At 41.3% G+C, this 27790-nt stretch overlaps 2 protein-coding genes across 2 annotated transcripts in view; one reads left to right on the top strand and one right to left on the bottom strand.

The window, feature by feature from the left end:
• LOC118432167 overlaps nucleotides 1–947 on the bottom strand; it is a 14554-nt gene extending 13607 nt beyond the window's left edge. Inside the window, exon 1 of the mRNA XM_035843696.1 lies at nucleotides 722–947. Coding sequence (XP_035699589.1) covers nucleotides 722–947 — 226 coding nt within the window. The remainder of the gene's footprint in view (nucleotides 1–721) is intronic.
• Nucleotides 948–19824: 18877 nt separating this feature from the next.
• Nucleotides 19825–26911, top strand: LOC118432166 (sialin-like). Its single transcript, XM_035843695.1, has 9 exons — nucleotides 19825–19856; nucleotides 20399–20456; nucleotides 20860–20934; nucleotides 22743–22952; nucleotides 23188–23322; nucleotides 24658–24832; nucleotides 25435–25582; nucleotides 26053–26167; nucleotides 26758–26911. Exons 1-9 carry the CDS (start codon nucleotides 19825–19827, stop codon nucleotides 26908–26910), a joined length of 1101 nt encoding a protein of 366 aa, XP_035699588.1. The 3' UTR covers nucleotide 26911.
• The last annotated feature ends 879 nt before the right edge of the window (nucleotides 26912–27790 follow it).

Genomic DNA, 27790 nt, shown 5'->3' with positions numbered 1-27790 from the left:
TCTGCCGGCTAAAGTCCTTCCCCAGCTTATGTTACTGTCTTATGCCAAGGAGGAATCTGCTTGGTGATTAAAAAAAGATCCTCAATTCGAAAAAAATCGGAAACATATTGACAAATTTTATTGCATTTTGACAGCCACAAAATCGCTAAAACCGATTGTTTTTAGTTAATAGTTTTACGAGTAATTTAGTCACAGACGAAAACAATGTCAAACGTACATGTATATAACATATAAGTACAACATATTCCATATCTCTACAACGGTATCCCTTTATTTAGACAGCTGTACTTCAAAGAGGAAGCGTATAGGCAGTAGCAGGCGACTTTTGAGGATGTCAAAATGGAGTCCTTACTGTAAAATTTGATTCACCCCCAGCGGGAAGCACCCCTACTCTTTTCATGTTGTGGGTTTGTGAATAGTCATCAGTTTTGTGGATGACTGGATAAACAACGTTCTTTATTTACAATCATATGTTCTTCTTTTCAAGGGCCGACTTGCCAATAACTATCAGCGGTCTTCTTCCGGGCAAAAATGACTGGTCCACTTTGCACTGCAACTTTCGCTTAACCCTATTCACCCCGAGTAAATTCTGGCCCCACCACTCTAACCATTACGCCACACAATTCCAACAATCTTATGTTTTCCGTGAACACTCAGTCTGACAAACTGCACATAGTTGAGTTGACAGTAGAAGGAACAGGTTAATAATAAATTTTGATACCTAAGAAAATAACTTCGTAGACCTCAGACGTCAGGATGTCCATTCGCCGCTGTAATTCTGTCATCAGTGGTCCGTTCTCATCGCAATCAAGTAACGATTTTAAAGCCGATTGGTTGGTGAAATTAGCATGAATGAATCTCTTGGACTCTTGGTAAAGCTGGAGTAGCTCCCTTCTCTTTACGTCGTACACCTTAATGATGTCGATGAAAGGATCTCGGAAGGCCATGTCTGCATGTCATATTATTGAATTGAAGATGACAATATGGTTAATGTTCAAACGAACACGGAAAGCTATTATTAACAGAGTTAAGGTGGGGTCAAACATGCGTATATATTCAAGTCCGTTTGAGGTGCGTTTGAAGATCTTAGTCTCTACCAGGCTCCACTGGTCGCGAGAGAAATAGTACAAATTTGTAAAATATAGATACATATTATGCCAGATGTGTTAGCTGAGCGAGAAGTACAGTTAGCGACACAGCTAACTCGTCTGACATGTTACCTGTTTACGTTTGTCCAATTTCTATTATTTTTACAACGACCTGTGGAGCCTGGTGGAGGCAAATACTCCCATGCGCGCCTCATACGGACTTAAAAATATACGCAGGTGTGAAAATTTTGCCCAATCTGGAGACATTTTAAGTTAGAAAGTACAGGTAGCGTCTAAGCTCTCCTTCTTTGGTCAAAATTTCCTATCTACACCGGTCTTCTTTTTTTTTATTCCTGGGGACGGAATGCTCTGTTGGCCCGCAGATCGTAATTTCAAAATGGCATGGGTTACGATCACTAAATTTGCAGGGGATGATGTATTGGTAGAGTTTTATATTTTCGGTAATTGTGGTATCGTTATAACGTAACATGATGTCATGGTGTATTTTTGACTAAATGTGAATAGCTAATTTGCGTTATACTTAAAGGTATCAAACAAAAACTTCACAATTAAGGGTATATTGTTGATAATAAAGTCTGCCAAGTCTTTTGTTGCAAATGTCACTGGCGCTGGCGCCAATATGACGTCAGAGAATGACGTCTTGAAAACATGAACTTTTGAATAAGAAACCTAATCCAAAATTGAATTGAGCAAAACAGGTTCTCACGTGCATAAAAAGGTAGAATAGACCTCGCCAAAAACACTTCCGCTAATAATGGAATTTCGAATCATCTTCCATCCATAACTGAATTTGGAAAGCCACTCCATGTTCAAGAATGGACTCTTCCTGTGCTACACCTATGTAAAGTGGAGCAGTCAAAAAAAACATCCGCTAAAATAGGACATAATCACCAAAGTTCAAAAGTGGATCTTACATATATCCCCTGTGCAAGAATGGACTCTTCCAGCACACAACATGTAAAATTGAAAATTAGACCAGTCCAAAAATAACTGAAAGACTTTGACATGGTCACCAAAGTCCAAAAATGAATTTTACAAAGTGACCCCTTTGTGCAAGAATGGAGTCTTCCAGCACACCTCATGTAAAATTGCAAAATAGACCAGTCCAAAAATACTACCACTGAAAGGCTTTACATAATCACCAGTCCAAAGATGAATTGAAAAAAATGAACCTCCCCATGCAAGAATGGACGCTTCCAGACAACTCGAGACTCGCTGATTGGCTGCCAAACCCTCCTCAGGATTAGTTACATAGTTAATTAAGTTATATAGACATGCAAGCCTGTAGGTGCACTCTTCAGGTGGGGGGGGGCAAAGACCTTGAGGTTGTTTACACCTCTGGCCATTGGAAAATGACAAGTAAAACGCCAAATATATCATTTTGAAGTGGTGTATGCCAAAAATTATACATGATCATTTGAATAAATATTCAGTGCACCCCTTTAACAAAATGTAGATCATGTAAACCAGGGTACAGGAGCTAAAAGTGTATGTTTTTGATCAAATCCAAATGTTTGGGTCATAGCAGAGGGGAAATGCGCGCTGCTTCGCAAGAACAGTAGTGAATTTTGAGCCTATAGTACTATTATATTGCAATCCATACTGTATTTTGGATTGAAATATAAAAGAATATATATATATATATATATATATATGTGTGTGTGTGTGTGTGTGTGTGTTTGTGTGTGTGTATGTGTATATATCATATACCTTTACCGACTGATTTTACCTTTACAACTGGTGTGTTAATTGTGTTTACCATTAACTGTGCAAATATGTTCCTCATTTGCGTAAATCATATCAGTTGATCTTCTCCTCCACCCAAATAGCAGACGTACAAAATATATGTTCAGAAACAAGATTTTTATCGCATTTAGTGATAATTTATGCAACTCATGTGCATAATTGATAATCAATGGTGCCCAATTGATGATGTACATAACTTCAAGATGCCACCTGTTCAATTATGTACACCTGTACATAACTTTGAAATTCAAAAAGTAAGAAATTCCAGTCATCTAGAACATTGGGATTATAGCATTTTCTCATCAATTATGCAAATGAGGTCTTTAGTTGCATAATGTTTATCTATCAACACTATTCTCTTTCTCAGTTACATATAACATATGTTGGAACAGTCCTATAATGGAACAGAGCTTGTTTATAAAATTTTGTAATAATTAGGCAAATTAGATTCTTTCATTAAAGCGAATCAAGCATCCCGCTATCTATATACTGAAAGCATCACGATGAGTAGTTTATCCCTTCTTGAGATATTCTCCTTTAAAGTCTGAATCTAAAACGGCTTAGGCTGTTAACCCTATCCAGACTGGGCTTTTTTTTTGGCATTCCCTGGCCCTGGGGGGGGGGGGGGGGTGGGGGTGGGGGGGCTCATTCGGCCCCCCTCCGTATTTTCAAAACGGCTTACTGTACGATCACCAAATTTGTAGGGGCTAATAAGCTTGTCGAGTGTTTATAATGCCTGAAATTTTTATATCATTATAACGTAATATGACGTAATTTTAACGTCATTAATTGATTTTTTCGGCTAAAAGGGGAAATTCACATACCTAAATGTTCCACACATAAAGTTACCAAAAAAGGTTTCTTATCAATATTTAAGTGTTATAACACTTCTGTTGTCAAAAGCCGATGCAACGACGTCAAAATGCGGCTCGAGACCGAGGGGTTGCGGGTTCAAATCCAGCTGCCGTGTCACCGATCTTGTGCCCTTGGGAAAGGCACTTTACACGACTTTCCTCACTTAACTCAGGTGTAAATGAGTATCTAGCTGCGGCTAGTGACCTTGTGTGGCCTTGGTGGGGCTTTGTGGCCGAGACAGGCTTTAGGGGCATGTTCGGGCATGAGCGGCTCCCGCCATGGCACACGAGTCGGGGGTAGGAGGAACCCCTTACATCCTTGGTTGGAAGTCCTCCTAGGAGACGGATACTCCGAACAACAAAGCTGCATCTGCTGGAGCCGCCTCACACGTTGCAGACAGTTCTGCCCCTCCTTCACCATAAAAAGTCACGCGCAGGTCAGGCAAACAGGCAAAAAGCCTGTCTGCCTCCTCATCTGTCCAATCGACAGGAGAACAAGAAAAATGAAAAGAAGTTTAGTTTAGCAAGAAAATCTTAAAATTAATTAATTTCATTTTTGATAACTCGTGTTCTGGACATGCTGTGGTCGTGACTCTTTGGTAGATAGCCCTTGGAGCAGAGAGTAAGTGCTGTGAGTTTGGGCCCCCTAGCGGCTTTTTGGAAGTGCAGGCACTGGTTTCCTTTCAAACTTTGCACTAGAATAACTTGAGAACGTGTTGACGGATCGTCGTGATTTTTGGTATGTGGATGGCCTAAGTGGTTACTTACACGACGTAATGCTAATTATACAAATCAACAGCTAATTTGCAAATTAAAGAGGAAAGCTTATAAATCCACTGTATTCCGTGATAGGGCTTTCAAACTTGTCACACATGTAGCTCAGATAGAGAGAAATTTCAATACATATTGATTATGCAAATGGTGACCTCATTCACATAATTTATGGGTAAATATGAATTTGTTAACGGATCGTCATTTTTGGCATGCAGATAGCCTTAGTGAAGAATTACATGATGGAATACTAATTATGCAAATTGATAGCTTATTTGCATAATTGATGAGGAAAGTTCATAATCCACTACATTCCATGGTTGGACTTTCAAAGTTGTCACATATGTAACTGAGAAAGAGGGCATAAAGTAAGAGGTGTATGTGTGGGTCTCCTAGCGTCTATTTTGGAACTGCAGGAGCCGGTTTGTTTGAGACAATTTGATATTAATTATGTAAATTGGGATCTAATTTGCATGATTAATTGCAGAATTTATGAACCAACTCCAGACTTGCGCCCCACGTCACATACACGATATCCTTCCGGGGTCCTTGATATAGATATGAAAATAAAATCGGAACATCACTATATATAAACATGTAACTTGTAATAAAGCACACATGTAAATCAAACCCTTGTGAAGCAAGGGGACTGGAGAGAGTGTTGTTATTTGACTGAGGAGCTGGATTGGAACAGTAGGCCCCCCAGTTTGTTACAAACCGACGCAATGATGATCTATTTGGTTCATATAACACACTTTTGCTATTGAAGTTCATGGAAATTTTAAAATCAGTTTTCTCACGTGTATCGAAAATCCCCAAAGGTACAATTTAGGTGTGTATCTGTATTTATACAGTGCATGTACTTCATGAACATTGTTCGAGCTTTTCGTACCAACACCAAGTTTCCACAAACCCTCATTTGGAAATTTTGAAGTGCCATTTGAACATTTTTGATCTGAAGAAAAATTTCTTCCGCGACTTAGTCAGTAAATATCTTCTATACATTCTCCTACGTTTTTACGAAGATTGATATACTACAGTGCAAACTATAAAGAAAGTCTGTGTTCAGTCCGTCTGCGGTCCAAACGGACTACAGCAAAAATATGCTGTTTTTAAAACAAACGTTTGAGACTAAACTCCTTAAGTACTTATCGTATGGCCACCAAACTTTCAGGGGATAATAAAGATGTTAAACTAAATCCTATCCTTAAAACTTTTGTGTCATCACCATATAATGTGACGACATTATTACGTCATTTAGCTAATAAGGTTGGCCACTTTGGATTTTGAAAAATGACGTCATGAAATTAGCATCAATTATAAATTATGATTCATGAAAATTATATCGAATTACAAGGAATTTAATTGTTGTAAAAAAACAAGTGTAGTTTACCAAGAAAGAAAACCTTCTTTTAATCGAAATTGGCAAATTTTGACAAAAATATGCCTGTTAGAATTCCGTTGCCATGGCAACCCCCAAAAATATAAACTTACTTCATTGGCTAAATATTTTTGCTAACAACATTTTGTTATTAACAATTATTATTGTTATAATTGTTATTTTTGGGACCGTTTGGACCCCACTTGGTCATTATAGTCGCAAAAAAGGTCGGGTGCTTGAGGGTTAAGTTTCTATATGCTCCAAATTATAATTGTTAGACGATTGCATTCTGCTCCACAGTCTTTTGAAGGTTCTTGGTTAGGACTGAATAAGAATTTACATTCGCTCAGGAACTTGTCCAAGGCTGAACTGTAAAGTCCACGAAACTGTAGAGAACACCATGTGGTACTGTAGCGAAGTGCTGCTAACATGGACTTGGGTGGAGGGTTTTCTTAGGAGATGGGTCATGTCATACTTACGAATCAATAAAAAGATGGTTATCTATGGCATCTTGCCAACCTCCTGGAAAAAATGTAATATAGATGCTATCAACTACCTAATTGCCGTCACGAGGAAACGCATATGGTCCTCACGTTGTGAAGCCCTCTTTGACAAGACCTTTTCGACTCATGTCGAGATGGTCCCATCAAGGAGTGCCTCCGCTCAAGAATAAAGCTTGACTTTGTACGTCTGAACGAAACATCGTTTATGTCACTGTGGTGCTCATTGCAATGGGCGAGGGCCGACGGGGAAAAACTGCGCCTGCGCTTTTAATCCCCTGCTTACCTGTAGTCGTATCAGTCTACTGTTACGAACTGTCTGTCTTGTATGCTTCGTATGTCTTTTTTATTTGGATGTGTCAAGTTGCCAGGAGTGGATTGGTGGGAGCTCGGCGGACAAGTAACCTGTCATGGGTAGCTTGGCACATCCCGTTTTCTTTCCTTCTTCTCTTGAATGATCTTTGAAATGATGTAAAAATATGAAAACAGTGAAAAAACGTCTTGTCCCTCTTGTCTAGTTTTCTGTCTTTTTTTATTTTGTTATACCCCAATTAAAAACGAGAATAGCCTGCTACTCGGTCGTTATTGAGTAATTGTCTGTGATGATTGGTGACCAGCCAGCAGCCATGTAATTGGTCCCTCCTATAACACTACTCGACGTCGTATAGTATGCATCGTGTCGTATAGTGTGAAGGGGGGAGAGGGCTTTGGCAAACGTACTTTTCTCTACTATGGAGCCTTTGGCGCATCTGTCACGCTCTCCTATTTGGCCCCGTTCATGATGCAAAATCATAACGGATGCATCTGTATTGGTAGGCCAAAACGGATAAATTTGTCATCCTGAACACTCCGAAATGGATTTAATGTGGATTTTTCGGGATCACCTCGCAAGGTGGATTTGAAACGAGTTCTTTTTATCTGCATTTGCAAATTGTCATCAAGAACGCGAAAGCGGTGTGAGTCCGGATTGCATCCTGGTACCCCTGGTCCATAGTCCTCGGCGTAACACGGCAAAATGGAATATTTTAGCGGTCAATGGCTGTCACTGTCATCTTAACATCTTGTTAGTTACACTCCATTTACCAGAATTACAACAGCAACGAGACCTGGGGAATGGAAATTCCTTGAGAATTGTTCCCAAATCCCAATCTCTGACCTTAAATGAGAAAGGCAAAATCATCCGGATCTGAAACGGTTTGCCAGCGGGCATCGTGGACACAAAATATAAACAGTTTACATTCGAATCTTGGTCCTACTTAATTATAAGTGCAAACAGATACATCCGTTTTGACATTTTGCGGGGCCCCTGGTTAGTGAAGAGAGGGCCAAGGTGCATCGGCAGAGTCAACCGATGTCACCATTGTTGGCTTGTACAACTATTTGCCAGTCACAACCTTTATCACAGTATTGGCAAATATGTATAGTGACTGCATATAATAGAGTGTCAATCATACGTTTCAAAGTACAAAAAACACTATGTACAACCCCGCATACCATCCTCTGTATTTATCACAATCACATTAAAATGCACCTCATAACACAATTCAATTTGATTTTTTCTGAACAACATGTTCTTGTTAGATTGGATTAGGCAGGCTTGGTTGGAGCACTTACAGCTGTTCGCATCAGGCAGTTTTAAAGAAAACAAGTGACCGTAGGTAACATAATCTCTGACGTATTTCTGGTATATGTTGGTTGTTTTGCTTTCTGTGGTGTGTGACGATGTGCTTCAATCAATCAGCCGCGGGCATCAGGGGAGATGCATAGCGGCTGTAGACATGTCCCTCCAAGATGTTCTGTTTTCAGCCAGAGTTCTCCAGTCAGATGTGCTTACATCACTTAAATTTTCGATTGGCTAAATTGGCATTTTGACCTTCCACTGTTTTCTTATTAATTAATTAACAAAGAATGGGGCCGTAACGAATATTGATTGATGGGCATGAAATAATTCTAAATCTGATTTTTGGGGGGGGCCAAATTGATGACGTCATCATCTTTATTGCCCCTAATATTATTTTTTCTATGACAAAATACAGCACTTTGGTACATACCACTATAATGAAACTTCGTTTTTCGTTGCATAATGATAAAAGCTACAAACGCACTTTTGCGCAAATTGATATCTACTAATGATCTGTAGTAATTAGAAAATTTTTGTTTTCATCTAATTAAACAAAATCAATTCTTAATAACTACAGATCGTTAGTAGATATCAGTTTGCGCAAAAGTGAGTTTGTAGCCTTCATCATTATGCACATGAAAAACATAGTTTCATCGCAGTGGTATGTACCAAGGTGCTATATTTTGTCATAGAAAAAATGATATTGGGGGCAATAAAACATGATGACGTCATCAATTTGGCCCCCAGAAAATCATATTTAGAATTTTTCATACCCATCTATCGATATTCGTTACGGCTTAATTCTTTCTTAATTCATTAAAGAGAGAACAATGAAAGGTCAAAATGCCAATTTAACCAATCGAAATACCTTAAGTTAAGTTATAGAACTGTAGTTATGTAAATGCCATACTTTGTACCTTGTACAATTGTTGTGCAATAAAGTTATACATATCACATATATGATAACATCAAATGGCATTAAACTTAACAAGTAAGCTAAAGCTGTCTTGTGTATGTCTGCCACGTGTGAGGCACAATACTCTAGACATAAACAGCAATATCAGCGTCTAATGTGAACGATACCAAAGGAGATTAAGGGAAGTTGATATTTTTTCATGGTAGTCTATGATATTGTTGTACAATCGATGATGAAAATTCCCTCTTTGTCCCTGCTGATTCCCTCTTACATCAGTGAGCCAGACAAGTAGGGATCAAAAACCACTACAACAGCTGGACTAGGGAGTCTCTTTGTGCATATCACACGCACACACTCACTCTGTCGAGCTCGCTCGTAATCTCGCTCTGTGTTTATGGTAAAGTTATATTCCACATTCATGAATATTCCCCTTCTGTCCCTTCTCTTCCCTGGTAATTTTGGTTAAAGGCAGACGAGAAGTGATCGTGTACCCACCAAAACACTACACTACATGTGTCGTATACGGTATACTCAACGGGGTGGGTACCGGTGTGACAGCGATCTCGCCCCCCCGTGATCTCGCCCCCCCGGGGGCGAAATCACTAGCGATCTCGCCCCCCCCGGCTAGTGATCTCGCCCCCCTACCTCGCCCCCCTTTAGCGATTTCGCCCCCCACCCAAAAAAAACGGGTTTACATGACATTTTAGAAGTTGATTGGTATAAATCACAAAATGCAGTTTCAGAATGATATAAGTACACGAGTTTGATACATAACTCAATTCATAGTATCAATATTAACGTAATTACATGGTAATAAGATAGTTGAACTTGTTTCAGACAAGGAGGGTTGGGTTCCTTGTATTCCCATTATTGCATATACCTGAGTCTTGACAGAAGATGTATTTCATTGTATTCACCTGTCCTCAAGCAACCTATATATCTCCAATATGAAGTCTCTACCATGAAGTGACCACAAAAGAACTATGTAATGTCTTTATTGATTATGCAAATATTAGGTATTAATTAGAATAACGCACATTTTGGTATATGCACCTGGCCAAGGGATATCTTCACCTCCAACATGACTGTTTTTTCTAGTATTTAGGAACTGATGCATTTACCCGTGTTTCTTAAGACTGGTACTTTACCAGTGTTTGTGTAGCATTTATCAACAGCTATATCAACTTGCGCGTAGATAGTGTTTATAATGAGAAACTATTATTCATGTGTGTTTTTGTTAGTGCTTTGGAAATGTTTCCAGCACAAAAAAAGAAAACACTGTGACAAATTGAAAACATATAGCTGACGTATTCCGTACCATAGACGGTGTTGATTTATACGTTCGCAGTAGCACTGTTTTAATACCACCTCAGCTGCAAAAATTGTCTTTTTCATTTCAATGTCATGTTTGCACCGAACAATATAGTATGGACTTTCGAGGTATGACATCTTACGGTACGGTAATAAGGTGCCATATAGGTACCAGGTAACACACCATATACGTTACTCCCCAGGTGCAGTATATTTTTTGATACTATCTTATGGCACCTGTAATATGTAGTAACCAGCTGCTCTGGAGGGGGGGGGGGGGGGGGCAAAAACCCTAAAGGGGGGCCAAAACGAAAAAGCGGGGCGAAAACGCTAGTGATCTCGCCCCCCGGGGGGCGAGATCGCCGGGGGGGCGAGATCGCTGTCACACCGGTACAGAAAATTCAGGTCCAGGTCCGGTTCAGGTCCAGAGGATCAGGTTTTTTGTCCGGACCTGAACCTGGACCTAATTCAGTATGTTAAAACTTGTAAATGCACAATACTCAGAACAATGATCCATTCCGCTACAAAGAAATCTGTTTGGTGTAGTAAATGAGTCCCACAGGCGTTTTAATATCCTACAAGGTAATTAACTGCCACTATACGATTGACTGTAAAACTTGGTAAAGATTACAATAAACTGTACTCTACTTCGCTCTTGTTATTTTCTTCAATCTGTAATCCCCGAACATGTGAATTTCTGCAGATTAACCTCTTCATCTTCTGATAGGTCTAACATCCGGTCCATCACCCGGTCCACGAAATGTTTACAGGTCCGGTTTTTCTGGACCGGTCCAATAAGAAAAAACGGTTTTGTATAGCTGCGGTGTACCGGTACCCAGCCCTAGTATACACCGCTCACGCTCCTCCGAGTCCAGAAAAAGAAAAATATAAATATACGCTAGACCAATTATTTGTTACAGTTTGAGTTTCAGACCGAAACTTTCCTAAATATAATCCCCTTTCATGAAAATTCTCCTTCTATCCCTATAGCGACAGACGACACAAACAAACACGGGTAGGAGTTGGCACAGCTTTTGTTATTTTCCGATATATATCCGATTACCACAAGGCATACGCGCCATCAAAACGAAGACCTGCACCACAATACAGGAGGTCGTAGGGGTGAATTCTGAAATTATTAGATTCATAATAAAAACAGCTGACGCCAAAAAAAAAATACAACGTGAATCATTGGTCAACTCAGTGCCAAGGACCTGCGAAACCACAGACGAATGCGACAACGGGAACACACAGATACAGATGCGAACGCGCGTTACACTGACAAAACTAAACGTCAGTCACCCGGAGGTTACCCTCAGGTCACAGACCAACAATCTGACCAACTGAAAAAGAAAGCAATATGACCATCTACATATTATTCATAATCTAATTATCACGTTCAAAAACAAATAAAGTTGGTAGCATAGAAATACATCATAATCATTGATTCATTTTTTTTCTTCATGCGTGGATAAATTTTGATATATTGAGAATATCAAGAATGAAAAAGAAAAAATAAGATGAAGAACTTCCCATTATAATTGTCACCGCAAGGGATACTTTTTATTGTCTCAAGTTAAGAAAGTATTGCTAAAAGATATTAGCTCCAATGATTTGAAGTAATTCAAGTATCCATTTTAAGAAAAAAATCAACACGTGAACAAAGTCTCTTTCTAAACAGGTAACACAAAGAGTTTTCTTCTTATAAGGTACTTTTTCTGTGCATAAGATAAAAAAGAAAAATACGAAAATGCATTTTTTGTAGTTTTGGTAACAAATCTGAGTAATATATGCACAAAATATTTGAAAACTTTTATTATGAAGCATGGTTATTGAGAATGATAATTTTATTGTTGAGAATTCGAGTAACCGGAATGCTGTCAAAAGAATTCAGCTTCCACACACTATACACATTGAAACAGAAGACATGGCATGGGATTACAAACGCGTTTGCGACTTTGAGTACACTCCGCTGGAGTCCGACTTTGCAAAGTCGACTCAGGACTGTGACAGAAATTTAGGGTACTCATGCAAGTACCCTTTAGTCGAATGGCCAAGCATCGAATATTCGGTTCTATTTCCTTTTTTTTTCTAAAACGACATAGAGCGCATAGAGCGCTAAGACACGGTGAACGCCGGGTCACGGCTTGATCCCCTTGCATGGGTGTAAACAACAGTCTGGGGTGCAACAAAAAGGCCTTTAACTTGCATAATGGCCTTTAAAAGGCCTTTAACTTTTTCATATCTACTGGATTTTTCCCGTAAAACCATGCACATATTTTGTGCGTTGCAAAATTACATTTGGCACGATGGCTTTTGAAACATTAGCATTTTTTGTCCAGTTTATTTGTGCTTGTCTGTTTTACAATTCACTTAGATCCAATTATCTAAGTCAACAACGTGATATTCCATTTCATAGCCTTTGCAATGATACCGACGGCTCCCGGTCGATTTGAGGAGCAACGAGTTTACACCCCCTAAAAAAATTGCGTCGACAACACGCTGGCCGACGTCGTTCCACGGTAGAACGTACGGGGTGAAGGGTCCTCAACAGAGTGAACATTTTCTATGCCAGTGCTATGCTAGTAACCAGAGTCGACATTAAGTTATATATCAAATTAAAGCTAAGGTTTCTGGGAACCAACACACGGATTTCAAGAGGGATCGAGAATTCGTCACGAATGCAACACTGTTACAAATATTGTACTCAAGTTCCACGGTTACTTGCTAAGAGACCGACTCACTAAGTAGAACGCACGAGGAGCCTCGTTAATAATTTCTATTTTGGTACTGCGTTCCCCTGTAGTCAAGTCAACAACAAGCTATATTTCCAATGAAAGCCATGCTTTTTAAAAATCAGCTTACAAATTTTCATGATTTTGCATTTACTCTACGTGCTTACAACGCCGTTACAAATTTGACCTCGAAATTCCATGGTTGCCCGGAGAGCGACCGCGCGGAGGTAGAACAAGCCAAGTGCCGCGTCTTTATAACACAGTGAACATTTTCAGTGTTCTACTGTTATGTAATCAACCATTCGAATCGCCGTTGAACTACGTATCAATTGAAAGGTAAGGTTTAGGGAAGTAGCATATAAATTTGAAGAGGGCTGGTTAACTCTACGTGCTTACGTTGACGTGAAAAAGATGAACAGCAAGTCCCATGGTTTCTGCTCCGCCGACACGTTCCAATTGTGTTCGGAAAGCGCGAGGCGCCGCGCCTTGTCTTTTTACCGAGCGAACATTTTCTATTCGGGTACTGCGCTCCCCTGTTTTCAAGTCGACAATAAACTATATATCAAATGAAAGGTAAGGTTTCTGGAAATCAGCTCTGAGATTTTCGATAGTATTCATGAATGCTACATGCTTGCTATAAGCGAACAAAAATGGCGTAAAATACGCAATGTTCAGTGACAATTTCTTACAGTATTATTCAATCAACATTTATAATAATTTGACCTTTGATCTTTGGACACATCAAAGCTTGATCTTTAAGCATGCTAAATTTAATGGATCTGCCGTCAACCGATTTTCTGTAATGAGCGTTAAAGTAAAGGGTAGTTAGTCTGACACAGAGGTATACACGGAACAAATTTTCAGCTACAACTGTCACCTCATTCAGGATCAATGCTGATAAACAATCACGTGAGAAAGTAAACTCGAGAGAGTTACAGAAACGTGATCTTGCGGATACACGACATCAACAATTTGGTCAAAAGTGCTAGGAAGTTTATAACGCTCGTTGATTCAATGTGGAAGATCACGTTTTGATCATATCCTGTGTTTATATAACTCTGTTATAATTACGAGCTACACAGATAAGGTTCCATGATAAATCAAAAGAGTAAACACTGTTAGCATTCTTGCGGCATTTGGAAGTTAAGTTAAGTTGGATATCAATATATATAAAAGAGGCAAATAAAGGCACCATGAACGTAATGCATGCGGAAATGCTACAATACCCTACCTTACTAAGACATGAGTTTCTTTGACCAACTTGTTTTGTCTGGTTCTGCGTCTTCGCACCTACGAAATGATCAATAAAGATCTATCATTTGCATGGTAGATTTGCCTGGAAGTTGACACGTCGGTTGTCAAACACTTAAATCCATACCGTAAATACCATGATTACGTCACTGAGGTTTGTGGCTACTTTATCTTCATTATCTAGCCTTGGGTAGACCACCTATTATGTAAAAATTCACATTGTGGAGACAAGAACAGAGCACTTGGACCCACAAGTATCTTTGATAGCACCGTTCTGTGTTCCACTCTGCCAGGTTGTAATCGAACATGGCGCCCACGCGTGACGTAGCGTTTTTTTTAAAGATTTATAATTTAACACGCTCAGGGTGCATCAGCTTGAAATCTTGGTCTACGAAGGGTAGACATTCTGGCAGGCGACAGTTACAGGAATATGAACCACAAAACGGGACCAAGTGTAGTGATTACCTACATTTTCACACCAACCAGTTAATACATCGTTGTGAGATCATAAATGGTGTCAGTTTCGGTACATACATTGTATGTACGATGTTGCTAAATTATTCCGGAAAAAAGTTCACTTTCATATGTCACAGACGTAGATATTGTCGTGTGCCATATGCGGTGTGCGTGTGATAAATAAAGTATGTTTGGTTGGGTGAAATACGTCCATATTACCCTCTGGCCGAAAGGTGACACAGCGGGAAAATAGCCGGTTGGACGATTGTAGCGCTAGACGACATTTTTGACAGCAATACCACTGCTTGGGTTTTAACCCCTACCGTAGGCAACCTATCACAATCTTAACGAATATGGGCGAAGGTCACTGAATTAGTGGGGCCGGTGTCACAGCGATCTCCCCTCCCCCAGTGATTTCGCTCCCTAATCATTGGCGTTTTCGCCCCCTTTAGCGCCCCCCCCAAAAAAATATTACTAGTACTTCTCGGAGGGGTATCAAGAGTAGGTGGTTACTACATATTAGATGTGCTACCTGGTACTATACTGCACCTTGGAGTAACATAGTTGGTGTGTTACCTGGTACCTGTATGTTACCTTATTATCGTAAGATGCCATACCTGGAAAGTCGATACTATATTGTTCGGTGCAAACAAGACATTGAAATTGAAAAGGCACTTTTTCTTGCAGCTGATGTGGCATGAAAAACAGTGCTACTGCGAACGTATAAATCAACACCGTCTATGGTACGGAATACGTCAGCTATATGTTTTCAATTTGTCACAGTGTTTTCTTTCTTGCGCTGGAAACATTTCCAAAGCACTAGCAAAAACACACGTGAATAATAGTTTCTCATTATAAACACTATCTACGCGCAAGTTGATATACCTGTTGCTAAATGCTACAAAAACACCGGTAAAATACCAGTCTTAAGAAACACGGGTAAAACACTAGTTCCTAAATACTAGAAAAAAATAGTCATATTGGAGGTGAAGATACCCCTAGGCCAGGTGCATATAACAAATTGTGCGTTATTGTAATGAATACCTTATTTGCATAATCAATAAAGACATTTCATAGTCCTTTTGGAGTCAATTCATGGTAGAGACTTCATATTGGAGATATATAGGTTGCTTGAGGACAGGTGAGTACAATGAAATACATCTTATGTCGAGACTCAAGTATATGCAGTAATGGGAATACAAGAGACCCAACCCGCCTTGTCCTAAGCAAGCCCAACTATCTTATTACCATGTAATTACGTTGATATTAATACTATAGATGGAGTTATGTATCACACTCGGTTACTTATATCATTATGAAATTGTATTTTGTGATTTATACCAATAAACTTCTAAAATGTCATGTAAACCCTTTTTTATGGGGGGGGGGGGGGCGAAATCGCTAAAGGGGGGCGAGATCACTAGCTGGGGAGGGCGAGATCGCTAGTGATATCACGGGGGCTGAGATCGTTGTGACACCGGCATAACAACCCCTAAAACTACAAACGCCCAAAATGTTTACATACACTACCTGTATAGTAAACACATATCCTGTTCTTTACATGTATTTCATAGAACCATGTGCTATAGAAAAAGTCAAGACTTACTTACTCCTTTGTATGTTGTGTTGCCACGTACCAGAGAAAGAGTTGCGCCGATGTTCTGAACCTTGTATGGCTGTGACTGTCACAACTTCCGCGTTGGTTTGGCAAGTACTAGTCAGCTGGCCTTCTTGGAAGGGTGTAGACACGGTCGCATGATAGTACGCCACATCGCCGAGTGTTTAATTGGTCTATACTTCTGTTGATAACATCTCCTTTTGCATGCAGTTCCAGAGACGCACAGACAGTCTCCGGAGACTGGAATGTCAAAGAAGAAGACAGTTTGTTTAAACTTACATTCAAAAATTGCTGGACAAATCCGGATGCAGTGTTATTTGTGACAAGCTCAGAATAAAATGAAAATATGCACAACTTTCCCGATAGGAGCTACAATGTTATCACCCTAAGTACACAGGTATTACGGGCCAAAGGTGAACGAGGTTGAATCACGCGCAATACACGTGACAAAATAACACATGTCGTAGGCTGGACAAGTCGACTCGGAGTCCACTCATCCAGAGTCCGACTCAGGAACGTTCTATTTACACACGGGACTGCGACATGACTTGTGCCGCCTGTTTAGACAGCCATTACATGTAGAATCAAGTTGTGATTTACTTTGTAGTCCTCAAGTAATTGATCAAACACTAAGTCTTTACAATAGTCCAGGATCTACAATTACATTTTGGCATGTCTCAACTCGGCCCTTACACCTACACCCCCACCCCACCCCCTGGGGAGTTGGGTCACCTATCTCGGTTGCGAATCACTTGCCAACAGACCAGAAAGCAAAAAACTTATTTCACTTATACAAAATTGACGATGATTTAGTACCAAACTATCAACAGAAATTTATTGCTCCACTTATATGCTCAGTGTGTAAATATTACAGAGCAATATTCTCTGTTGGCTTAAGACGGCCCACGGCCTGGAATAAAGTAGTATTCTATACATATGATCGTAACTTTTGATTGCTCGGTCGCACTACGATGAAACTTCACACAGTTTTAGTACTATTTAGTTTAGCTACCTTGAAGACCGGACCCAGGTGGTAAAGTGGGGTTCGTGTCAGTCAAAGCCCCACACAGTCTTGGCTGGTGTTCCGCAAGGTGGCTTGCTTTCGCCGCTTCTGTTTGTGATATGTATAAACACTCTGGACGCTAAGCTGCCAATGTCTGTCTCTCCGGTTAAGTATGCTGATGACTTGACAACTTCAGAGTTCCTCATGGGGTCATTACCCGGTCAGACCCAACTTGCGCTGGACTATATTGATGAATGGGGCAAGTCTTTCTCCCTTGCCGCAAACAGCAAAAAAAGCATGGACATGGTAATCAGCACCAGAAAAGAGGCCAATGTACCCTGTCCTCCCCATCCCACCATAGCTGGTAATGAGATTCAAAGGGTCACCACCTTCAAGCTACTTGGTGTCCACATCTCTTATGACATCGCCTGGGATGCTCACATACAATACATGCTGAGCAGAGTCCGACCAAGGACTTACTACCTTTTGCATCGCTAAGAAGGCGGGTCTCTCGGTAGACGTCTTAACCCAGATCTACCTAACGTTCATCAGACCGATCCTCGAATACGCGAGCCCTCTGTGGGGAGGATTGCCAAATCATCTTTCGGACTCTCTTGAATCTGTTCAAAAGCGTTGTATGAGAATCATTGGACTTTCTGTTGACTCTATCCCAACACTAGCTAGTAGACGTGACAGAGCCACATTGAGAACACTTGAACAAACCCTTCAGGACGAGTCTTCTCCTCTCTGGGCATTCTTAACCAGCCCCACGGACACTCACTACGGTCTGCGCAGCAGAAGACGTTATCGCGCAACAATGGTCAGCAAAACGAAAAGACATGAGATGTCTTTCATCCCACGTGCCTTAAGTCTGCTGAATTGTGGGGGACTGGAAGAATCACTTCAAGGACATCCAAAATGAAACTTTTAACAAGGTTTTTGTAAGATAAACTGTCTGGGACAGGTTTGGAATGTGATTTTGACATCTAGTTCTCCGGATACTGTCGTCGCCATGTTGGTGGGTCGAATGGGAAGGGTTCCAAGATGGCTGCCAGTCATTCAAAACACACAAATCTTTCTAAAACGGAATTCTCCATAGTCTGATATTTTTCATGTATGTAATATATGTATAGGTAAAATATTCCAGTTGTGGTAGAGAAATTAGCAATATAATGGGATAAGGAATTTCCTGAGTAGTTTAAGTAGCACAGGTATGAGATCTTAAGTCGTTTTAAGGTCTTTTATTAAGAATGTTTGTAATTGATACGCAATTCAGACATGTACATTGACTGCCATGTATCTACAAATAAACTATTCAAACAATCAAACTATTCAAACTACTTTAAACACATTGAATACTTGTGATTTTGTTTTTCTACATACCTGATTTTGGGTTAGAAATAAACATTTTGGTTAAAAAAAGTGTTGTTTATTTCATGAGTCTAGTCCCAGCTGGAAACAAGACTTTCAATCATGACATTCTAAAGGATGAAAGCCAACCTTAAACTTATCATTTTTATCCGAGGGTATTTTGTTTTAAATTAGGATTATATTGTTTTTTTTGGGCCGAAAACATCAGAAACGACCATTTTTTTTCAATTTTTCGTTGAAAATGCACCATAGTCAAAAACAATAAATGATTACACAAAATACCCTTGGAAAATTTTGATAAGAAAGGGATAATAGGTAAATCTTGAGTACTGTGAAAATCAAAACTCTTATTTTGAGCTGGGACTAAAGCTGTAAATGTCATAACTTGACCGCACAGACACCCACCAAGGCTAAAGGCTCCTCACGATGGTAAAATTTGGCCCCAAAATGTCCAGACTTCTATGTGGGGATTTAGAACACGAATCAGGTTCCATCTGCCGAGATCGAACAGAACGCTGACGTGATCTAACAGAATGGGTGTTCTATTGGAGGTCAACCCCGGTCATCCGCAGGTTGTTACAGTAACCATGCAGAAAACACTCTTGTTTTCCTGGGTGCCGTGCGTCAGAAGAAAAACAAACATTTTCACAAATATAAACCATTATTTGGCAAGCTTAATTTTGCTGCCGCTTAGTTCGGAACATGTGACATGTAACAAAGCTGCTGGCGTCAATATTGGTGACCTTGAATGTTACAACACTTGTTTACGGCGGTATCAATTACTCCATGTCCCTATCAGTGCGACTCGACATACGAGCAAACATTGTATTTAAATCGCTTACAAAACGCGTGCAAATAAACTCTTTCAGGACTTAAATTGTCGACAGCTAATATTTCCAGGTTTGTGTCTTAGGGATTTTTGGAATATGGACGCAATTTTTAATTACGAGGCTTTGAGTGTGAAAAACATGATTTTTCGACCTTATCTTGGTTGTAAAAATAGTTCTAAGTAGAATTTGAAAAATCCCTATGACAGAAAGTTTGATTTTACAATCATTACTCATATGATATAAAAGATTTGGATTTTCAGTCAAATTTAGGACCGATCTAAATATGGTATTTGTTTTTTTGTCCACCAAACACCCTTTCTAAACCAACCAACTAGGCACATTTCAGAAAACATGGAGACAAAACTGTGCAACACACGTAAACGGTAAGATTTGATTTGTACACACTGCCAGTTTTCATTTAATCTCGACGAGACGCGTGAGAGGGGTTGCTTTTCTAACTATCACGATCTTGTAGAAGATGTTTCAGTCACTGTCAGCCCTCCGCGGGGACCGCGCGGGAGCCCCGGTAACCCGATACTCTGCGTTCGAATGGAAACTTTTGGGCCAAATTTTACCATCGTGTGCCCACAGTGATGTGACTCCTCCTCACCTGCGACCTGTACCACACCATGCACGCAGTACAGGATAGACAGCTTCACACCCGGACATTTTTATTACAGACAATTAGAATTATGCAAATTCTAAATCTTTCAACAGTCAGATGTGCAATATTTTTCCTTTGAAAAGTTCTCCAATAAGGAATACAATTTTCCTCAAACTTTAGTCAAAGCAAGGAGGTTAAGTGTTAAGGAATGCAGTTTTGCCAATGATATTTAGGAAAAATTGACAACCAAGCTTCGCTGCATAGTGTTATAAAAAGTTTTGTAACAATCAAGAAACCAATCCTGTCAGCTCCACGATGAAGGCTGCAGGCTCAGGGCTGGATCCTGAGTTCCTTTGCTGTTGGGTACATCAGTAGTCAGGTAAGGGCCATGGAGAAGCCTGGAGCTAACCTAACAGTAGTCAAGTAAGAGCCACAGGAGAGCCTATAGCTGGGCTAACATACATCAGTATTTAGGGAAGGGCCATGGGGTAGCCTCAAGCCGGGCTAACGTAACATCAGGTAAGGGCCCCATGGTAGTCTGGAACCTACAGGCTCATTAGGATACATTGGTAAGGGCCACAGGGAAGCCTTGAGCTGGCCTTACAGGGTAGCCTGGAACCTTCAAGCTCATTAGAACACTTCAGTAGTCAGGTAGGGGCCACGGGATAGCCTGGGCTGATTTCGTAGAAAAAAGACAGGAACTTTGGAAATCACATGTTCAGCTTGTCAACAGAATGGTATGTGATACTGATGACTGACTTTTTGTGTGCTGCCCCCTGTAGGTTATCGGTGGAAGTGCAGCCCGACGCTGGGGAGGCAAGTGGGTGCTGGGATTCGCCGTTGCCGTGTGGTCCCTAGTGTCACGTCCTAGATTGTCGTCTATCCTAAAAGCGCTTCTATGATAGAAGCGCTTTTAGGATAGACCGGCATCCAAAATGTGCTTCTATCCTAAAAGCGTTTCTGGGATATCCAGAACGCGTCGCAAGCGAGGAGCGCATTCTGGATATCCTGACAGCGCTTCTGTCGGAGCGCATTCAGGATAAGCCGGTGTGTTTATCCAGAACGTGAACTTGTGGGAGGAGCTTAGTGTCTTAGGTGGCGGAGACTATCTTGTATGTGATTTTTCGTAGTGAACCTGAGGCCGCCATCTTTGTTCTCCCACGAGGTCACTTCCGGGTTTGATTGTGATAGAAGATCGCATATACTTACACCAAATCAACGTAGTTTGCACAAACCAAATCATTTTGGGGGACTCCGTGGGTCGGTCTAGCCCTCACATAATCACGTAAACTCTAGGTTCAGCGCTTGCTTTATAAACTGCGGATTTCCATCACGTAGATTACGGCAGGTGTCGCGAGGTCGAACTTAATATGGAAACTTTGGTGTAAACAATCGCCAGAAGTGACTGCTGCCATTTTCTCGCGACGTGTTGACTGCATGGACCCCACACACCGAGGTATCGCTATCTCCGGTATCGCTATTTCGATAGTTCGAAACAAAACCAGAAGCTGAAATTCAGCAAACCATTAACATAGTCACCCTGCACAGGAGAAGACAGATGTCGGCCGCCTTCGACAGGGGCTCATTCAGGATATCCAGAATGCTCTTCTTCGCTTGCAACGTGTTCTGGATATCCTAGAAGCGCTTTTAGGATAGAAGCAGATTTTGGATGCAGATCTATCCCAAATGTGCTTCTATCCCAAAAGTGCTTCTAGGATATCCAGAATGCGCTCCTTCGCTTGCGACGTATTCTGGATATCCCAGAAGCGCTTTTAGGATAGAAGCCCAATTTATCCCAGAAGCGCTTTTTAGGATAGACGACAATCTACTATTCTTGTTAGACGAACATCTGCTTCTATCCCAGAAGCACTTTTGCGATAGAATACAACCTGGGAACTGAATGGCTTGGGGAATTGATCAATAAGCAGCTGGACGTTTTCACTGACTGTCATCATGTTTTATTATGGTACATTTTGTAATACATTTTATATGGTACATTTTGTAGTACATCTTGGGATGCACTATTGAGAATTGCTTTCTGTGTCTTCCATGCAAAATTAGATTGATGAAAATCATATAGTGAGAATCAAAAGGACAAAATAGTGTTTAATCTGCATGGAATTAAGTTTGATAAATGTCCCATTATTTGTGTACACTGTATACATATTGTATTCAGCAGTGTATAATTACCTCTGTGCATTATCTTGCAATAAAGATAACTTCCATTAGAAGATTTGTCATCTTTTCTTTTCATATCCTTGAAGGAGAAATAAAAGCTACTATACAGGACGACAGGGCTTTGAGAAATTTCATCACTAACTAAAAGGACTGTTGCAGATATATATCATCACATTCAGTCCATCCATGCTTTTATTTCAGAAACAAGATGTCTTGAATAAATGACTCTAAATGGTGTAATTCGCGCAACTCTCGCAAGTAGACTGTCGCGACGTCTCGCGATCGCGAGGTCGAACCAAATATGGAAACAATCCCCGCTTGCGGTCCTGTCAATCACCATGATTGACGGCGACAAAGAAGCGCGTCTGGGATATCCTGAATGCCCTCTGGCTTAGGGCGCTTTTAGAATAGAAGCACATTTAGGATGCAGACCTATCCCAGAAGTGCTTCTATCCTAAAAGCGCTTTTGGGATAGAGCACATTTGAGATAGTACACCTAGCGACCTTCTTCACGCCGACCTTCGCCCGGACGCTCTATGGGCTGATCTTCGCCCGGATCTGCCTGGGGTTCGCCGAGGGCCTCGGGCTGCCGACCATATTCCACATCTTTGCGAACACGGTCCCGATGGAGGAACGGTCGCGGGCGTTCGGGTACCTGGTGGCCTCCGGGTCCATTGGACAGACTCTCGCCTCTGTGGTGAGTTTTGGGACGAGTTGTGGTATTTTGCTACTGGTACTGGTACTAGTTCTGAGGACATATAATAGGGTTAGGCAAAATTAGCATTTAGAAAGATTTAGATAGACACTGCATGTTTTTTTCCTAAAATATCAGAGCCAAAGTTTAAAATTGTGTTGATAACCTTGATGATGGTTACAGCAAACTTTTGTAGTTTCTGTCTAATAGTTTGTGGTGTACTTGCGCCCCCTTGCAGGTGTGCCCAAGACTGCAGTGGCCCATGATGTTCTACAGTTTCGGGGTGCTGGGGTTCGTGTGGGTCGCCACGTGGGTTCTCTGCTTCCGGGAGCAACCCATAGACTATGACGAGGAACTCTTCCTTCCTCCCAAGGTACAGAATGTCTACATCTGAAAAGAGACCTGAAAAATGTTCTACCAAGGTACCAAAATCATGTAGCACAAGCCATCCTTTGACAAATGTAATTATTTTGGGTTTGTACTGTAACAGTGATGATAGATAGAGTACTGTACTTGTCGGATAAACCCAAACCACATGTGAAGTTAGTTATGTAAGGAGGTTCAGCCCATATTTAGAAGTAGACCATGTGATCAAACCATATTAAGCACAGACTGGAAATAGCAGCCAATAGTAGACTAGCTGTTGAGAATAGTTAAGCGTGGGGCAAGATTCAAACTGTCTCAGTTGCAGCCATGGGTTAAGGTCAGTAGCCACACATCTTGTAGCTCCACTGTAGTAACATTGTAGAATAGCTGTATCTGTGTAACTGTAATTGTAACTAGACCATTCTGTAGACCTTGTATAGACCATTGTATCTAGCCTGGTATATTGTAGTTAGCATTGTGTGTACTGTGTGTTCAAGTATAGCAAGACATACAACACGACACTTACGAGCGCAATCAAACCTGGCTTGGCGTCCTTCTATATATATAGTGTAGTATAGTCGCTAGTATATAGATAAAGAATCCTACCTCTAGACCTCAAATTCTACAGTACCATTGTAATGCAAGCAGGGCTATTATCAATAGGACAATCCCATTTAAAAATTGAGAATTTTATTGATAAATTGCTCAAACTTTTCTTATGACAACAGTCTTTCCAAGTTGTTTTGTTTTCCAAGAGCTGATAGTGGTGGTTGGTGATGGGAGGTTTGGGTAAGTTCAGCAAGCAAAAGTTCATGTAATGTCATTACTCCAAATCAGGACGCTGGTGCAGGTATGGAGGTTCAGCGTGTGCAGAAAACACAGAAGAAAAAGGTGCTTAGCAACGGTTCTGAACCGACCAATCATGATGTTGGTGGTGTCTAAGCAAATGATTGGTGGAGGGCTAATTGGCTGTTCTATTCCACTGGTTGGGGGTGTTATCGGCTGTAGACTTTCCTTTCTCCATCTAGTCCTGACGGCTGGTGAGGGAACAGGCATTGGTGTATATGGTGTGGGGCAAGGAGGTGTATTGATAATGAAGGGTTGATTTGAAAAGTTACTGAAGATTCTCTGTGCATTTTTCTGCCCCCCCCCCCCCCCCCCGGTAACTTTCCAAATGTCATGTCCATCCTCCATTTATAGATTCTGACCTCTAATCTTAGTGCCCTTGTGGATCCTGCACCTATATTGGGTGGAGTTCATCTCCCACACTGGGATGTACTGACCTCTGACCTCCTGACCTTTGTACCCTGCAGATCCTGACTTCTAACCTTTGCCCTTACAGATCCTGACCTCTAACCTGCTGTGGGCGATCTACTCGCCGCACTTCGCCATGAACTGGAGTAACTACGTGGTTCTGTCGTGGCTGCCGACTTACCTGCAGCGAGCGCTCGGCGCCAACGCTAACGACATCAGCTTTACAGCGTTTCCGTACATGGTGAACTCTGTGGTCGGAGTAGGTAGGTAGCTTCCTGTGATACACATGCACATACTGTACACAGATATACCCATACAATACACGCACACAGTACACACATACATGCTAACAACATCAGCTTCGCGGCGTTTCCGTACATGGTGAACTCTCTCGTAGGGGTTGGTAGGTTCATGTGATATACACACATATACACATATTCCTTGTGGCATGTAGACTGCCCATTGATGACTGTGTTGATGCTTAACTGATGAGCGTCTAGTCTTTATTCTGACTACATGTAACAGATGATTATCAAATTATATACTGATTGAAACTGAAGCTTTTACAGAACTGAAGTTACACTTATAATGCATGTGTAGCTGTGAGTATGGATAATGGCATAGTCTGTCAAGTCTTGTTGTATTATATAATTGTTGCTCTTTCCTATTGTATGTTATGTGCTTTCCACTGTTCCACTATAGATGGGTCATGCCGGCAGAATAACACAGAATTACATAGATGTAGATGCATAAATCCTATCAGCGTAGATCCCTGATGTCATTTGTACTAACTCTACATACTTTTAGGTGTGTTATACCATGAGGTGGTTTCCCTTTCATGTGATCCAAATCTCCCCCTCCCCAGGTGCAGGCCACATGTCGGACTGGCTGGGTTCCCGTAAGAACTGGACGGTTCTGTCGGTGCGCCGGCTGATGACCAGCATCGGGCTGCTGGGGCCGGCCATGTTCATCCTGGCCTTCAGTACGACTAATAACCTCATCGTGGCTCTGCTGTGAGTAACACACACACACACATGCACATGTACATGCTTACACGCGCACACACACACACACACTCACAAACACACACACACATGCACACACTAACATCGGGCTACTGGGGCCGGCCGTGTTCATCCTGGCCTTCAGTACGACTAATAACCTCATCGTGGCTCTGCTGTGAGTAACACACACACATACACATACACGTACAATTGCACACATGCACACAGACACAAATATACACACACACACACGAACAACCTCATTGTGGCTCTGCTGTGAGTTCCAGTAACACACACATGTACGCATGCACACATGACACCACTGTGCACTGTAGTTGATGCCAAATTATTTTCAGCATTACAATTAGTGTTAATTAATGTATTGTTATTATTGTATTGTTAATGTATTGTATTTTTTATTGTATCCATTGTCCTGTTCCACCATGTTGTTGACCTGTGCCCTTTGCCCTCTGCCCCAGGCTGGTGTCGGTGTCCATGGGTCCGTGTGCGTGTAAATCCTCGGGTCACATGAGTAACCATGCCGACGTCGCGCCCAACCACGCCGGGATCACCTTCGCTGTCTCCAACACCATGGTAGGTTCAACTTGTCATGCTGATTCTCAGCTAGTATAGTCATGAAACAAAGAGATCATTGTAAAATATATAACCTTAATGAAACGGGAATTACCATAAAAAAGTATTCAACACACAGGCCTTCTCCAGTCTGATACCATCCTCTGTAGACAGTAGTAACCGCTGGCTCAATGTTTTGCTTGTTAATCAATGGAAGTGAAAAGATTGAGCCTGTGTGTATTCAATAGCCTAGTATCCCAGGCATTGCCCACAGGCCTGTTACAGCGACTTCAGTGATGGCCACAGGACACTGGTACCCTGGTCTTCACACACACACACACACAAACACAGACACACACACACACACACACATACATACATACATGCATGGACACATGCACGTACACACACACACGTGCATGTACATACTAACTGTCCTCTCTCCCCTGTAGGCTAGTATCCCAGGCATCGCCCACGGCCCTGTTACAGCCACGCTAGTGACGGCCACAGGACACTGGTACCCAGTCTGCACACGCACACACACACACGCACACACTCACAGACTCACACACACGTGCATGTACATACTAACTGTCCTCTCTCCCCTGTAGGCTAGGATTCCAGGCATCGCCCACGGGCCCGTTACAGCCACGTTAGTGACAGCCACAGGACACTGGTACCCAGTCTTCATGGTGGCAGCAGGAGTCAACATGGTGGGGGCGATGGTCTACGCCTCGCAGAGCTCCGCTAGCCAGGTGCTGTAACATACCTTGGACTCCATCTTCACCTGCCAGGTGCTCTAACTCACCTGTATGTAGTACCTGTATGGCAAAGGTGCAAAGCTTCTAAGCCACAGTCAGTCAGGTGCTCTGAAACTGTCACTGTTCATTTTGAGCAGCCTCTCATCTGCCCAAGTGCTTCCATGTAACTGAGTGTATGTAACACTGATGGTGTCAGCTTTGGGAAAGGTTTTACTAGAATCTCTTTCAAATCCTTACAGTCAAATGATTTAAAGAGTAAGAGTTATGGTTATGGGGCTATGCACAAGGAAAGGGTTAAACATGTGGGCTTCCAACACTGTGGCCATGACATTGGCCAGATTCCAAGTGGCCAGTGTTATACTGTAGGATTTTAGGGACATGTTGTATTTTGAGCTGCTGTCTGTGTTCAGGATGTAAATACTGATCTAGCCAATTAGCTACTGTAACAGTCTTGTTATGCTGCAGTAGCTGAGACAATTGATAACTGTATTTCATGTCTATTTCAGCACTGTGTTTTTTTATGCAATTTCCTTTGATATTGAGAAAATCCTTGCATAGTTCATCAAGTTGGTGATTAAGATAGTTTTAAGGTTACTGACAGGAATTTTGTAAGGTACACTTCATGGTATTGAACCTGAGATTATGACTTGACAATGTGTAAATTTGCATTAAGTATCTCACAGTCAGGGTTTACATGTATAATGTTGAGAAGTTTTTGTTTTCTATTTGAAGCTGTATTAAGCTACAGGTGACTTGGATATGCAACCATCATACAATTCTATCATATAATTGTAAAGGGATTCTGGTACCTTATCAAATGTTTTTGTTGTTTTGTAAGCTTATTATATACATGTATGTATATATGCTGCTGAAGTGGGTGTCA

Source organism: Branchiostoma floridae, chromosome 15 (assembly GCF_000003815.2).
Source record: "Branchiostoma floridae strain S238N-H82 chromosome 15, Bfl_VNyyK, whole genome shotgun sequence".
NCBI classification, from domain to species: domain Eukaryota; kingdom Metazoa; phylum Chordata; class Leptocardii; order Amphioxiformes; family Branchiostomatidae; genus Branchiostoma; species Branchiostoma floridae.
This window is presented reverse-complemented; position numbering and strand designations above follow the sequence as displayed.

What these genes read in the sequence shown, in the direction of transcription:
- LOC118432166 (XM_035843695.1), top strand. Translation starts at nt 19,825, where the DNA reads ATGGAGACAAAACTGTGCAACACACGTAAACG. An exon ending in TTGGGTACATCAGTAGTCAG is followed by an intron (nt 20,457 to 20,859) that starts GTAAGGGCCATG and finishes TGCCCCCTGTAG; the next exon opens with GTTATCGGTGGAAGTGCAGC. An exon ending in GAACTCTGTGGTCGGAGTAG is followed by an intron (nt 24,833 to 25,434) that starts GTAGGTAGCTTC and finishes CCCCCTCCCCAG; the next exon opens with GTGCAGGCCACATGTCGGAC.